This window comes from Arabidopsis lyrata, assembly GCF_000004255.2.
Source record: "Arabidopsis lyrata subsp. lyrata unplaced genomic scaffold ARALYscaffold_7, whole genome shotgun sequence".
NCBI classification, from domain to species: domain Eukaryota; kingdom Viridiplantae; phylum Streptophyta; class Magnoliopsida; order Brassicales; family Brassicaceae; genus Arabidopsis; species Arabidopsis lyrata.
The window spans coordinates 7989701-8004137 of record NW_003302549.1 but is presented as its reverse complement, the minus strand read 5'-3'; the positions used below and the strand labels follow the sequence as shown (position 1 = coordinate 8004137).

The following is a 14437-nucleotide window of genomic DNA, read 5'->3' as shown; positions in this document are numbered from 1 at the left end:
TACGCTGTCCCACAGTCCATACGGATTATACTGAGGAGGGGGAAATCCGTTTCAAATATTTATTTTTTGCGTTTGGGGCTTCAGTTGCTGGGTATAAGTATTTGCGGAAAGTAATAGTGATAGATGGAACACAGACTAAAGGGAAATACAAAAGCTGTTTAGTTGCTGCCAGTGGACAAGATGGAAATTATCAAATATTCCCATTGGCATTCGGAGTCATTGACAGTGAGAACATAGCAGGGTGGACGTGGTTTTTCAAACAACTGTTACAGTTTGTCCCTGATGAAGACGATCTTGTCTTCGTCTCCGACAGACATGCGGCCATATATGCTGGACTAAGGACAGTGTATCCACTTGCAAAGCACGCTTGCTGCACTGTGCATTTATTTAGGAACGTTGTCCACCATTTCAAGTGTGAGGGGCTTGCTAAAATGGTGTCCAATGCGGCTAGATCTTACACTATGGGAGATTTGCGATATTGGTTTGAAGAAATTCAGAAAAGAGACATCAATTGTGCCAATTATTTGGTAGAGATAGGAATATCTCATTGGACACTTGCGTACTTCCCAGGAATGCGATACAATGTGATGAGCAGCAATATCTCGGAGTCCCTAAATGCTGCAATGCAAAAAGCCATAGATTTCCCGATAGTGACGATGGTAGAATTCATTAGGACTATGTTAATGCGTTGGTTTTACGAGAGAAGAGAAGCTGCAACTAGAACGAGGACAAGATGTACGCCAGAGATCGAGGAAATGCTAATAGATCACCTGAAATTAGCGACAGATTGTGCTGTCATAGCAGCAAGTGAATGGATTTATCAAGTAAACGACGGTTTTGGTATCGTTTTCACTGTGGATCTAGAGAAAAAAACATGTACTTGCAGAGTATTTGATGTGCTAATGGTGCCGTGTTGTCACGCTTTAGCCGCGGTGGGGATAAGGAACGTGGACATTTACTCCCTGATCGGGAACTATGCATTCGTGACGGAGTGGCGTAAGCTCTGGCGTGCCCATATTCTACTTCCGCCTAAGGAAAAAGACACGGAGGTCCCAAACGTAGTTAGTGAAATGGTTGTGAATCCACCAAAAACAAGAAGACCAGGCGGAAGACCAAAGACAGTACGCATACCATCGCGGGGAGAGTATCAGGTAACAAATTAAGAGTCTTAAATGAGTTTTGTCCTTCAACACAAAAAAATTAATTGTGTCCATGTATGTGTTGCAGGGCAAAGGAGGGAAGAAAAAAAAACCTAACAAATGCACCACATGTGGGAAGGATGGCCACAACAGAGCAACTTGCAAAAATCCTATCTAAGTTTTAGGGAATAATACTTCGGCGGCTTTTGGTCCATGAAGTATTGCGGAAAAGAGGGTTTATCGTTACGTAGGTTGGATAGGCCACGGGAAATTTGTTTAGTCCATGGCTTAACATCCAATTTTTTAGTCCATGGCTTAACACGGAAAGTATAACTAATATATATTTATCTTTTGGTAATTGGATGTAGTATGACATGTATGGGTATCTTTTGGCAAGCACATCTCACAACTTATCGAACAAAAACTATATATATTTATCATATACATCTTCGCGGAAGACAAAAATATATGGGAGACCATATAAAGGAAAAACAAACAAATCATAAGACCCACCAATTAACACAGAGAGGACAGGGGTTCCAAACATTACAGTTGGAACATTCTGAATATCGACGAGGGGGATGGATCAAGTAGCACGTATAGCCAGTCCAGTTGAATCTAAGTTGGGTTGGGGCAATCTTCTTAATATCGGATATCACAAGCTTGGCCACACGATCAGCGTTGCGAGAAGAGACAACTTCTTGTTTGAATAGATTCATGGCGATGATCGCATCCTTAGGTCTATTAATAGAGACAAGGTAGAGACCCTTGGTGAAAAGAATTTTGTCGGATGGATCGGGTATATGAGCGAGCATGTGCATTGCTTCTTTGATTAAACCTTCAACTGTAGCGAGCCTAATGCTCTCTAAGTAACAAGCAGCAGGATTTCCAGCCTTTACACATCGTAAAACAAAGAAGTAAATGGGTGAACCGATGAAAACATTTTGAGGATGCGCTTCAAGGAGAGCCAGAGAAGTCTCCCGCAAAACAGAAGGATCAAGTGCGAGACGCATGCCAGCGTTCCCAGAGAGAATAAGGGGACCTAAGTGTCGGTAACATGACTTACCAACAAGAAGGACAATCGATACTCTAAGATGTTTGGGAAGCTTTTGCCACAAAAACATATCAAGGAATTGGAATTAGGAATGGTTTAGCACAATGAATGTTGTTACTTACCTATATATAGATGGGATTACTAATTAATGGTTGGGGACAATGAATGCTGCTGTTAGAGATTTTGAATTAGTAGTTGGGGACAATGAATGTGGAAAAGTAAATACTAATTAAAGTGACAAGACCTATCTCATTACTAGGTGATTAACTATTCTAAGGGATAACTGTTTAGCAGTTTCGTATTGCATTGGGGGATGTGAATATACAATTTACGGTAGCTTGTCGGCATAGAAATAAGTAGATCTGGGGCGAGATATCTTGATACTTCATATTTTTACAATATATATAAGTTGTAGAATTGAGTCGAAGCTTGGAAGCGTCTCGGGTACAATAATCGCGTGTAAGCAAAAACACGTTGGGAGGACACGAACGTCTCTAAGTGATAGCTTCATATCTTAAATATAGATAACTTGTAGAATTCGGGCTACAATAAAAGAGGGACGAACATTACACGATAGTCCCCAGTAGACAACATGATGAAAAAAATGGGGGACATAATAGCCGAGGGATGAAAAAAGAGCTATTAAAGCTACATATAAGTGCCAAGCACGAACGCGGCTACGGGGACAATAATCGCAAGGACGAGAACGATGATTTTAGGACACGAACGAGCGACGTCGACAATGGAACGAGGGGAGCGTTGCAAAAGACATAAATTCTGCTGAAGCAATTTAATGTCTTCCTGGTAAAGGTCCAGACGATCGCACATCAAGGCAAGATCCATGTGCTCCCCGTTAGGGGCGGTAAGTAGGAACTTAAGGTGTTCTTCCTGTTCCCTAATAGAGCACTTAATCGCAGAAATCTCCTCCATAAATCCCTCGTCCAACCATTTAACAAGATGGCGCCCAGATCGGTCCTGAATACAAACATAGCAAATGTAACTATAGTAGATCGAATTATTGAATATAGTAAGAGTGGGATTTAAACTTACATCTCTCTTCTCGCACTGATAAAACTGCCTGCCAGGGTTGTCCTCGGAGAGTGAATTCGCAAGTACGACCGTCCCTCCGCAGTAACAGTGACGAGGTATACCAAGATTTTCAAAAGACATTGGCCCGGGATAAACAGGTCCATAAGAACTAAGAGATTCTCGGGATGAATCGTTCGACTGGGTATAACTATGGAGGCCCATGGTTCGTGGGAAACAATTAGATGGTAGAAATTATGGAGTAGGCTGGGGGGAGTTTGAGAGAAAGGGGATAATTGTGTAGATGAAGAGATCATTAATGTGGAGAGATAAATAGAGACTGGTGCCCAAAAATCTTGAAAAGAATATAATATAAATTTATTAAGCAAAAAGTTACCTTTTCGCTGATGTGATGACACAGAAGGAAAATCATGGGGAAGCGTAACGGGTTAGGGGAGAGAATAGTGGAGAGCAACTGGCTTCTACTGTTGTTATTGGGTATCTAAACGTTGACTTGTTTGTAAAAATTGCCTATCCAAAATTGTGACAGGACAACATAATATAGAATATTTTAGGAGACAGGATCTCTGTTTGCGGAGGACAACCTAAATATCCAAGTAGTTCCTAAATAGATAGCAGTTTAAAAATATTTAGTTCCTAAGCATCCAAGTAGCATCCAAGAAGAGTAAATAATTATTACAAAAAGACATAAGTTCTTAAGCAGAAATATTGAAAGGGGGATCACAGCCGGAGAGGCTGAACAAACTCCTCGAAGATGTCGACAGCAAATCTCATCCGGATATTCTCCACAAGTTCTTCAGTTATGCTGTCGTGACTAATGTTTTGGAAATGAAGCTCAATGTACTTCATAGCAAGCGTGCCGCTTTCGTCTTCATGTTCGCTTTGAAAGATCTCAGGAAGACGATCAAAGGCGAACTCAGGGGGAACTTGATGATTGCAGAGAACATCTTGGGGGACAAGTGATTTGATGATAAAAGGAAGCAACACAACGAGAGGTTTCATGAGCACGCCCATCTGTTTGTCGGTTTTGGCAGCCACGTTAGGGTCAAGAACACCTATGGTACCCTCTTTCAGATCTATGACAAGCGCAGCCCAGTGGCCCCCAGACAGATGTAAAGGCGCGTACAGAGTGTCGACATCAGAAAACCAAGCCTGTCTCGTGAATCGGCCAGGGACTATACCCCTGACGTAGTCCCGTATCTTACTGTTCCACGGCCACTCAGATTTACTTTTGGACTTCTTGAAACGAGAATAGAGTTCGCTAAGGGTAATCGAAAACCATGAATCAAGTATGGCAGACCTACTCTGGACCAAAGTATCCCCAAACCTCCGAGCCAACAGGCTTAGCATGGCATCGATGTGCTGGATTGTATAGAGGACAATAATTAATTTAAGGGACATGATATTATAAAATGCAGGTATCATTGGTTTACAACGTACCTCTTGGTGGACAGAATGGTGAGGAGTAAGCATATCCTTAAAAAATGATCTGGGGACAACATGTGCATCGAGGACGAACTCCCTGACCATTAATGGAAAATAGTAATTTAAAGGTTTGGGGAAAAAGAAGTAAGTAATGAATTCAATAAGAAACTGAATTACCTCTGGCGATAAGATTTGAGAGTGGACAAGAAATGTTTCCGAAGATCATCATTTACTAGGACAAACGGGTGCAAAACCTCATCAGTTGATTGGGAAACACTGTTGGTCCCTGTGGATTCTTGTCCCTGGACTGGAATAGGGTCACGGAAACGGTGGGATTTATTCCTTGCCCTTTTGGGAGGGAGGATCGGCTTAGAAGAATCCCCGCCAAGAGAAGAAGATATTCTCTTTTTCCCAGAGGGACTTTTTTCTGAAATTGCCACACCACCAGTAGCATTTCCCTATAAAAAAAGGTATTTTAGGGAAAGGGACAAACAGAACCACAATTAAAATGCTGAAAATTTATGAGATACCTCTTGATCGTCAACCAGTTGTTCATCAGCACCTCTTGAGGATTTAAAAAGCTCTGGCGGCCATGCTTTGTTTGCCTAGATGAATGGGCACGACAGGTTAGGGATAAGAAATTAGAATTTGCGTTTTAGTTATTACAGAAATAAGTATTATACCTCGTCCATAGCTTCATCTTGGTGATCCTCGTCTTCAGACCTTCCTTCACTATCACCACTACTCTCGTCACCCTCTTTGGGTTCGTGGTCCCCAGAAACAGACTTATCCTCTAAAACCTCAGTCTCAACATCGTCCCCGGAGACATCAACAGACTTTTCAATTACTTCTTCTCTTCTGTCCTCGCACTCAACAACATCAACGTGCTCAGACACACCAACAGACTTATTCTCTATAGCTTCCCTTCTCTCCTCACCAACAAATCCCATGTCCTCAGACACACCAAAAGAATTTCCACCAGCAACCTGTTATAGTTGATTAGAAGAGAGGATCATATCCATGGAAAGACACAAGTATCCACGTTGAAACAAAGACAAACCTGCTCTGTATCTTGATCGTCCTCTGATTCATCAGCCGAACTGATCTCCTCTACATCTTGATGAGGCGTTTGGAAGTCGTTGGGCTAAAAGTAAAGAGAATTAAAAGTAAAAAAGGATTAGAAAAACAAAAAACTCCACCACATAAGAAAACAAATAATGACTTTAGTTAAACTTACGTTGTGATCTTCAGGAAAATTCTCTTTAACAGACTTTCCAACCAGGACCTGTGTAAAATGGTTTAGGAACCATTCCCAGAAAGAGGTAGACAAAAAAAAAATGTAATATACAAACCTCATCTGCAACTTCTTCGTCCTCGGTTTCCTCTGCGTTGTCCTCACTAATGGTTGGCAATGGAGTTTGGAAGTCTTTTGGCTGAATAATATGTAAGAAACAGAGGTTATTCAACGTCAAAACAATAGAGAAGGACCAGAAGCAACAAGGAAACTTACGTTGTGATCAATAGAGAACTTCGAGGAAGAAGGACCAGAAGGAGATGGATGAATGGTAGAAGGACCAGAAGCAACAAGACCAGGAGAAGGTCCAAACGGACCAGACTTAGCAGGACCAGAGGGAGATGCATAAGATTGGTTGAGGTTTTGTAAAACATCAGACACTCCTCCGTACTCAGACCAGGCTTGCCGCTGAAACTCCTCCAAAAGTTGAGAATTACTTTTCCCCTTAGACGGCGATTGAGGAGAACTTGGGGCGGGAGGGTCTATCTGGACATGGGGGGAATCAGAGGTCTGCCCACTAGGGACCTTGTTGATATTTATATTTTCTGGGGGACCATGCGTTTGTCCCTCAGTAACAGCGTTCGTTAATGGGACATCTGCGTGTCCCCCGGACTCCTTGTTTACATTTGCATTATTAGGGGGACCATAGGTTTGTCCCTCAGATGGTTTGTTTTTACCTGGTGAAGCAGCTTTCGGAGGGGGGGTTGTTGGAAACTTCCCACCATGGCGCAGATTGCTAATAATCTCGTCTAAGAGTTCGTCTTTCAATAAAGACTTCTCTACTCCATACATCCGACAGACTTCACCCATCAATTCAACCTTCAATTCCTCTTTCATGTCACGGAACTTCGAATTAACTTCTTCCATGATCAGAGCATGGAGAACATCTTTACCTTCAGTCCCTGCTGGGGGACAAAAGTCTTCATCGACCTTCCCTTTACCTTTTGATGAACCAGATGGACCACCCTGGGGAAACTCAGGCATGTCAGAGTTTATATTTGGACGTCTCACATGTACCTTCTTGGTCTTGCGAACATTGGGTTCTTTGGGGTTCTCATCAACGACTATCTTTGGCCAAGTACGACACCCACCAATCCAGTCAGCTTGGCAGAACTTGTATCCGCCACCAATAAGGCTTTCCATATAGTCAATCGCCGGGTCAGAGACTTCATCAGGCCAATCGTTGATCGATGGGGGTGGGGGATCATCAGTAGACAACAGCGGGGCAATCCTTAACTACATTGAATTCAATAATTAATTAGTAAACACTTGGGTACTAGGGTAAAAAAATAATAATGTTCACGAGAAGGACAAAAATAATAATTACCCCAGGAATTAGCTCTGTTTCCATTATGTTGGAATTGTGAAAAGTCTTCAACGGAGGCAAAGTAGTGATTGACCCATCAATGATAGTCTGCGTATCATCAGGTTGATTAAGGTATCTCTCAAAAACTGGGATGGCCTTTAACATCAGCAGTTGGAAGACAAGAGGGAACCCATGGGTTGAAGAGTGAGACTGGTTGAACTTCGCAATTAGGGCAGAGAGACTGTTAACCTTCTGACTGGCCTTAACCATTCGCATTGTCAGAAGGAATGATTCTCGTCCCCATGGAAACGCTTCAAACGACTCCAAATGCTGAACCATTTCGACAACTTGAAGAGAAGCTCTCACAGGTTGGGAACTGCAAAGCAATACCCCTTCAACGATCACGATAAGAGCGAGACGAAGCCTTCTCCAGTCATCCATCTTCTCTTTCTTGGGCTTCATCTTGTCTTTCCTCAGCCAGTCAACAATGTCCTTGATGAGGACACCCGTGTGGTCCTCGCCTATGAGAATATTCCAGTACGGATGTTTTTTGGTACATTCTCTCTGCGACTTCAATACATCTGCCGGTGAAGAATACGGCCGACAATCCAGACCAGTGAGAATGGCAAATTCTCTTAACGAAAAACGGAATGGCTGACCGGCAAAAATAAACCATAGCTCGTGTTTTTTCCTTGTGTAGACGCCTCTACACAACATCTGATGTACTAATTTGCCGGAAAACGAACATTTGCGGACAGGAAGCTGAAACAGCGGGCCAAAGCATGAGGCGCAGAGATAATTTAACTCTTTCGTCCCTTCTAGGATTTCGACGAGATCGAGCAGATACTCCGGCTTTGAATAAGCATTAATACGTCCGAGAGGCGGATAGCAGTCAGTGGCGTAGAGCCTTTTCGGAAGTTTGTCCCTGTTTACTACCGGGATCTCCGGTCGCGGCTGATATGGAGAATTTGAGTGGGTCGCGGTTGACTTGGCGGAGACAAAAGGGTCGTCGTCGTCTTCAAAGGAAACCGGGCGCCTGGAACTGCCAAGCGGAGACTTTTGTTTCAATTTACTCGAGGAGGACTTCATCTGCGGCGGAGGAGAGAAAACAGGAGAAAAAATTAAGAATTTCTTTGAAAATCGAACAGTGGAAAAGGAGCATGCAGATGGACAGAAACCCTAGAAATTGGGGACGAAACGATTAAATCAAATTAGATGACTACGAACCAATAATTAGATGACTACAAACTAACTTGTGATTAATCAAGTATGAGGGACAAAATCGAGTGTCAGTTACATTCAAAGAATCTGCCGAAAATGGTTTACCGTAACTAACTTCCGATGAGAGGAGAAGGAGAAGAAAGAGAAAGGGAAAGTGAATGAGAGACGAAAGCGGTTACACTTCTCGCAGGGGAGAGAAGTTTGTGGGGTGTAATTTTGCACGGGTCTCGAGGGTTAATAGGGAAACGAGAAGGTGCGAATGTCAACTCGTTGCCAGGCGCAGGCGGGAAAACTGTCTGTGAGGGCAAAATTGACAATTCACAGACAAATGTGGTATGAGTTGAAAGATGGAGAAGAATGTGGTAGATCTTGAAACAAATAGGGAAAATGTGGTAGATCTTGTAATTTTTCTTAGGATATGAAAAGGCTCTAGACGAATGCGATTGGGACTAAGAAAATCGAGAGCACTCCTCCGGATGGTATGGAGCTCAAGAAATAGGAGATCTGATCTGATATGATATGATATGATCGTTGATGTTGTTGCATTTGTGGGTTTTGCCTAAATCTAGACAAGTCTTAAAACCTGGTCCCTTTCTACCTGTAATGAGGATCCTAAGGTTTTTGCTTTTTGCTAAATATGGCTTTCTACTTCTGCTGTGTTGTGAGTTATGGTCTTTAGGACTCAACTTTTTTTGATGTTTTATTTAAATATTCATAATTTCATCATGATCACTATTCTTGAGTGTTTGTTGAAACTTACTTAAGTCTGCAAAACCATATAACCCAAACGCATTTTAGTGAGTTTATATATGAACACGTTTAAAGAGATTCTAAATCGAAGAATTGAGTTATAAATTGTCACTTTACAGTCGTTTTAAACTCTCAAGTATTGAGAGCAGTGAATTTTTATTTAAGTGATATATTTATACTGAAAAGAACCACGTTATTTGTATAATAATTTCAAATTAATCTCACAAATTTATGTGTTTTCCCATATTTATTATGTTTATTCAATTTAAAAAAATGATCCATAACAAAGTTCAACTTTATTTTCCGATAATTATATTCGTGAGTTTTTTATATAAATTGACGTGGAATATTTTTTTTATTATACAGGTGATATGTTCAATAATCCAATCAGGGACGTAATATTTTTTTCCTATAGGTGAAAAAATCTATCAAAAAATAGGCCGCCTATGATCATCTATATATATGAACAACCCACACAATTGTTTTCACAAATAAAATCTAAAGTTTTCTCAACAAGCTAAAAACAAAACCCTAAGTCTTGCAGCTCCTCTCTTCGACAATGGTGAATACTTCTAGGATCAGCTTCATCATCATCATGATCCTCTTGCTCTTCATCAATCAGTCTGCTCTTTCTTCTTCTGCACGCATCCGTCATCTAGAAGGTCGAGATCATCTTGCTCATCACCGGACACTTAGTGAGAAGGAGAAAGCTGATAAGGAACGTCTCAGTTTCATATTTAGAACGGTCGAGGCTGAATCCAATTTGGATGAAGATGTTTCTCTCCGGCTTCCCCATTTTGCTCGATATAATAGCTATCCTAATTCCTATTACAGTCACTACTGAATCTACTAGGGCTTTGAATTTGTTGCATTAAGGTTCATTACGTCGATTGATGATACTCAATTGATCTTGCAAACCCTATTTTTTTAGATTTTATATCATGACTTTGTAAACTCTTCCTCAATTTAATGGATATATTTTTCCAGATGAATAGTATAAAAATAAGAAAGCCTCTTCTTTTCTTTATTGATAAGGTTCTGTTTTTTTTTTTTTTTTGTCATCCGAAATTAATTAGTTTCTTTATAATAAAAATTTGGGTACCTTTTTTTTTTAATAAACGTGCGAAGGACATGAGATTAAGATTAATTGCATGATCCGTAATTTGCGTTCTTAATTTTTAAGGTTTATCATCTGCACTTCTGCAGGTAGATCTAACCCAGTATATAATTTAATTTATATGCTCAAGATTGAACATGAACATTATTGTGGTGTTACAAAGTATTGGGAGAACCGGAAATTGACGGTTGAGATGATTGTCCGAGAATATAAAAATCATGAAGATCAAGAAAGATCTAGAAAATTATCATATCTTAAGTTTAGAAAGTTTAACATTATCTCTAAAATATTATTTACATTTAAGTTTATCTTAATTTAAGAAATTATGTTTCATATTTATCTATATATATCGATGTATCTTGGAACATTAATTTTAAGAGAGTCTAATATACTTCTTCCTAAACACTTTGTGTTCTTACTCTCATCAATTTATCACAAAGAGATGGTACGAGGTAAAACTATCATAGAAAGTGATTCAATTTTTTGTTTACCTATTACCTTTTTTTAATAATGTTAATTAGGTATATAAATATTAATAATTTATATCTTTTCTTTAATAATATTTATAAAATACCATTATTACAAATAACATTTTTAAGAAATACTCCATATATTGATCTTTTATAACGGGACTAAATGTCATGTTAATCCCTAAGATCTAACCGGATATTTTTTGGAATAACCAACCATATTGGAATAGTCAAAATAAATAAAATCCTTAATTATATCTTTATGAGGAATATTCAACCACAACCACCATAAATTTTGGTTTTAAAGTTCTATGTTTTATTTTTAAGTTCGGCGTAGTAACTAGTAAATTTTTTAGGGAAAATCAACTTGTATAATTGAAGATCCAAATATGAAAAAGGCTCTGATCCAATTCCATCAGTCAAAAATAATAAATGAACCATCTTACGTTGACAAACGTATCTTCTGTGATCACCTTGATAAGAGCAAACCCACGTTCTAACATGTAGGGGGGACTCGAGATACATTATTATTGCCTTTCTTTTCTTATCTTGATACTAATATAATACTTACCACGTGAAATATCAAATCAATAAAAAATCGTAAAGGCTTTTACTATATCATCTCACTAGTAGCAATGAGAGTAATCACCCAAAAAAACAGTCATCTATCTAGAGAAATAAAAGAAGTTAGTTAGTAATTCCAACGCTAGACATAAGAAATATGGGTAGCCACGGATGCGTTGATTGGCAGTTCAGTGGAAGCGATGCAGCCGAAAAGGCTGCCGCAGCCTCCCTAGGGACTTACTCTTCTGAAATCTTCGGTCTGTGTGACCCTCAAGGAAAGCCTATTTTGCCTCCACTAAGTGAGGAGGCAGAGACCAGCCATACCGCCGAAAAGGCGGTTGTTAAAGCTGTCCTTTGCGGTACAGGAAACGCCTACGCTCCTAGTATTGGCCTCCCGGTTGCCAAACGGTAATATATACACACATAAATAAAGTTCAATATTGCCAACTGCTCAATGTTGGTATACGATTAATTTTGTCTCTATGATAGTAGAAACGATAATCGTGATTTTGCATTACGACTGTCGCTTAGAGCTATATTTTGATACTGAGTTATTTTTGTTCATCAATTTTCCAATATTTGTTTTAATTATCTTATAAGATTGGTTCAGGTTAGTTTAATTATCCATATTCTGCATCTTAACTCTCTATGCTTATATATTTATCAGTGCTGTGGCGGAATATTTAAACCGAGATCTTGACAATAAGCTAACGGGAGATGATGTATATATGACTGTTGGATGCAAACAAGCGATCGAACTTGCGGTCAGTATCCTGGCTAAACCCAAAGCCAACATCTTGCTTCCGAGGCCTGGCTTCCCATGGGACATAGTCCACTCTATCTACAAAAACCTTGAGGTCCGAAGGTATGAATTCATCCCCGAAAGAGACTTTGAGATTGATTTCGACAGCGTCACAGAGATGGCAGATGAGAACACATTTGCGATATTTATAATCAACCCTCACAATCCCAATGGGAACTACTACACTGAGGCTCATCTTAAGCAGGTATTAACGTAATTTTACCTTGGAAAAGTTTTCACAAGATTGGCTAGATGATCTAGGCATGAAATCTTTTTCATTAGTTTGTGTTTATTACGTTTACATAATTTACATGTTTTTTTCTTCAAACTTTAGGACTACAACGGTTACTTAATGTTATAAAAAATATATCTTTCGTACGTTTACAACGTAACCAGCAAATATACATTAATATCTCGGTTACAATTTGCAATATATTGGATGAAGATTTTAGTTTTAGTTTTATTTTTTTGCAATCTAAAAGATAATATTTTAGCAATCAAGGCGCTAATCTTTACTTGTGAAACGAATCCCAGCTCGCTACATTGGCTAGGGAACTCGGGATAATGGTGGTTTCGGATGAAGTATATCGATGGACCGTGTTCGGGAGTAATCCATTTGTTCCAATGGGGAAATTCTCCTCGATAGTACCCGTGATTACACTCGGGTCCATCTCGAAAGGATGGATTGTCCCAGGATGGCGAACAGGCTGGCTCGCACTACACGATCTAAATGGTGTCCTTAGATCTACCAAGGTCCGGACCACTCTTTTTTTTTTTCAACCACTTTTTTAAGCATACAATATCGATATATGTGATATGCATTGTTTTCCTATATACTGTTTGAGTAACTGTAAAAAAAATTCATTTCAATTTATGTTTTTGACCTTATCTTTGTTTATATGGACAGGTCTTAAAAGCTGCTAAAGAATTTTTGGAGATTACTTCTAAACCACCAACTGTTATCCAGGTTAGGATCATTATTTGGTTTACTAAATCTCTAGCTAGATTTATTATAAATCGGTATTCCATTTATTGTCAATTGTTATAGTTTATGGCCGATTCACTGTCATAATATTATGATGTAGGCGGCTATTCCCACCATCTTGGAGAAAACTCCTCAAGAGTTCTTCGATAGCAGGCAGAGTTTTCTGAAAGATAAAGTGGATTTTGGATATTCTAAGCTCAAGCACATACCAACCCTCACCTGCTACATGAAACCTGAAGCATGCACCTTCTTATGGGTATTCTATTCTCTAATTATAAAATTTCTAGTCTACTATTAATTTTTTTTTCAATGTATTAGTCTGAAACAAACTTCTCATTGTGGATTAATTATCCGCATATCGCAGACCAAGCTGGACCCATTGCATTTTGTAGACATTGAAGACGATCACGATTTCTGCAGGAAGCTTGCTAAGGAAGAAAACCTCGTTGTTTTACCGGGTAATAATCAGTTCCTTTTAGCTATGATCACTTTTTATTAGCCCTCTCTAGAGTTTTCAGAAGATGGAGATTCAAGTTTTAAGGAAAAATCTAACAATTTTTTTTTGAACACTTGTAAAATAAATAAAAATATAGACTAAGACATGTAGTCTGTTGGTTCATTACTAGTATTTTTCATTGAATTAAAGACGACTGAATAAATGTTATTGACAAAAAAATGTATTGTGTGTTGGATTTGATAGGGATTGCATTTGGCCAGAAGAACTGGTTGAGGCATTCTATCGACATGGAGACTCCTAGATTGGAGGATGCATTTGATAGATTGAAGAGCTTCTGTGAACGCCATTCCGTTATAGTTGAAGCTTCACTAAAAGGCGTCAATGGCGTCAACTAAAGGGTCGATCATGGATCTTTGCCTAAGTCTTCTACATATGCTATAATAATAAATGTGGGTGGTTTATTGATTTGAGATCAATCATGAACACCTTCGTATCTGTAACAAATAAATTTGGTGTACTTATGACCATGTCGTCGTAATGTTTTCTCATAGTTTGCAATTTCGATGTATTTCTACTTTCCGAAACATAAGATTAATAATTTATTTTCATTAGATAATAGATTGGTGTGCAAATACCATGGAAGTACATTATATTCGTTAAAAGAACATCTATATTGATCTCCTTAGCCTTTCAAAATACATTTGGTCATGTCTTATGGCTCAAAAGCATGTTGAATCAGATTCGTACTGAATAGCCAGAGAACTTCCTAACCCGGCCGAACTAATTACCGGCGTATACACTGGCTA

At 39.2% G+C, this 14437-nt stretch overlaps 4 protein-coding genes across 4 annotated transcripts; 2 read left to right on the top strand and 2 right to left on the bottom strand.

Annotated features, from left to right (window-relative positions):
- Positions 1-470: 470 nt before the first annotated feature.
- LOC110226397 lies at positions 471-1581 on the top strand. Its single transcript, XM_021018065.1, has 2 exons — positions 471-1151; positions 1228-1581. The coding sequence occupies exons 1-2, from the start codon at positions 573-575 to the stop codon at positions 1315-1317; spliced, it is 669 nt and encodes a 222-aa protein (XP_020873724.1). The 5' UTR covers positions 471-572; the 3' UTR covers positions 1318-1581.
- Positions 1582-3829: 2248 nt separating this feature from the next.
- Positions 3830-4993, bottom strand: LOC110226396. The gene is made up of 3 exons (XM_021018064.1): positions 4843-4993; positions 4681-4762; positions 3830-4602 (listed from the first exon to the last, which is right to left on the bottom strand). The coding sequence occupies exons 2-3, from the start codon at positions 4711-4713 to the stop codon at positions 3961-3963; spliced, it is 675 nt and encodes a 224-aa protein (XP_020873723.1). The 5' UTR covers positions 4714-4762; positions 4843-4993; the 3' UTR covers positions 3830-3960.
- A 422-nt stretch (positions 4994-5415) lies between these two features.
- LOC110226169 lies at positions 5416-6964 on the bottom strand. The gene is made up of 6 exons (XM_021016862.1): positions 6176-6964; positions 6018-6098; positions 5903-5950; positions 5726-5809; positions 5503-5651; positions 5416-5422 (listed from the first exon to the last, which is right to left on the bottom strand). Exons 1-6 carry the CDS (start codon positions 6941-6943, stop codon positions 5416-5418), a joined length of 1137 nt encoding a protein of 378 aa, XP_020872521.1. The 5' UTR covers positions 6944-6964.
- Positions 6965-11317: 4353 nt separating this feature from the next.
- LOC9305843 (probable aminotransferase TAT4) lies at positions 11318-14247 on the top strand. Its single transcript, XM_021017850.1, has 7 exons — positions 11318-11795; positions 12055-12394; positions 12724-12942; positions 13097-13156; positions 13275-13430; positions 13539-13632; positions 13875-14247. Exons 1-7 carry the CDS (start codon positions 11545-11547, stop codon positions 14024-14026), a joined length of 1272 nt encoding a protein of 423 aa, XP_020873509.1. The 5' UTR covers positions 11318-11544; the 3' UTR covers positions 14027-14247.
- The last annotated feature ends 190 nt before the right edge of the window (positions 14248-14437 follow it).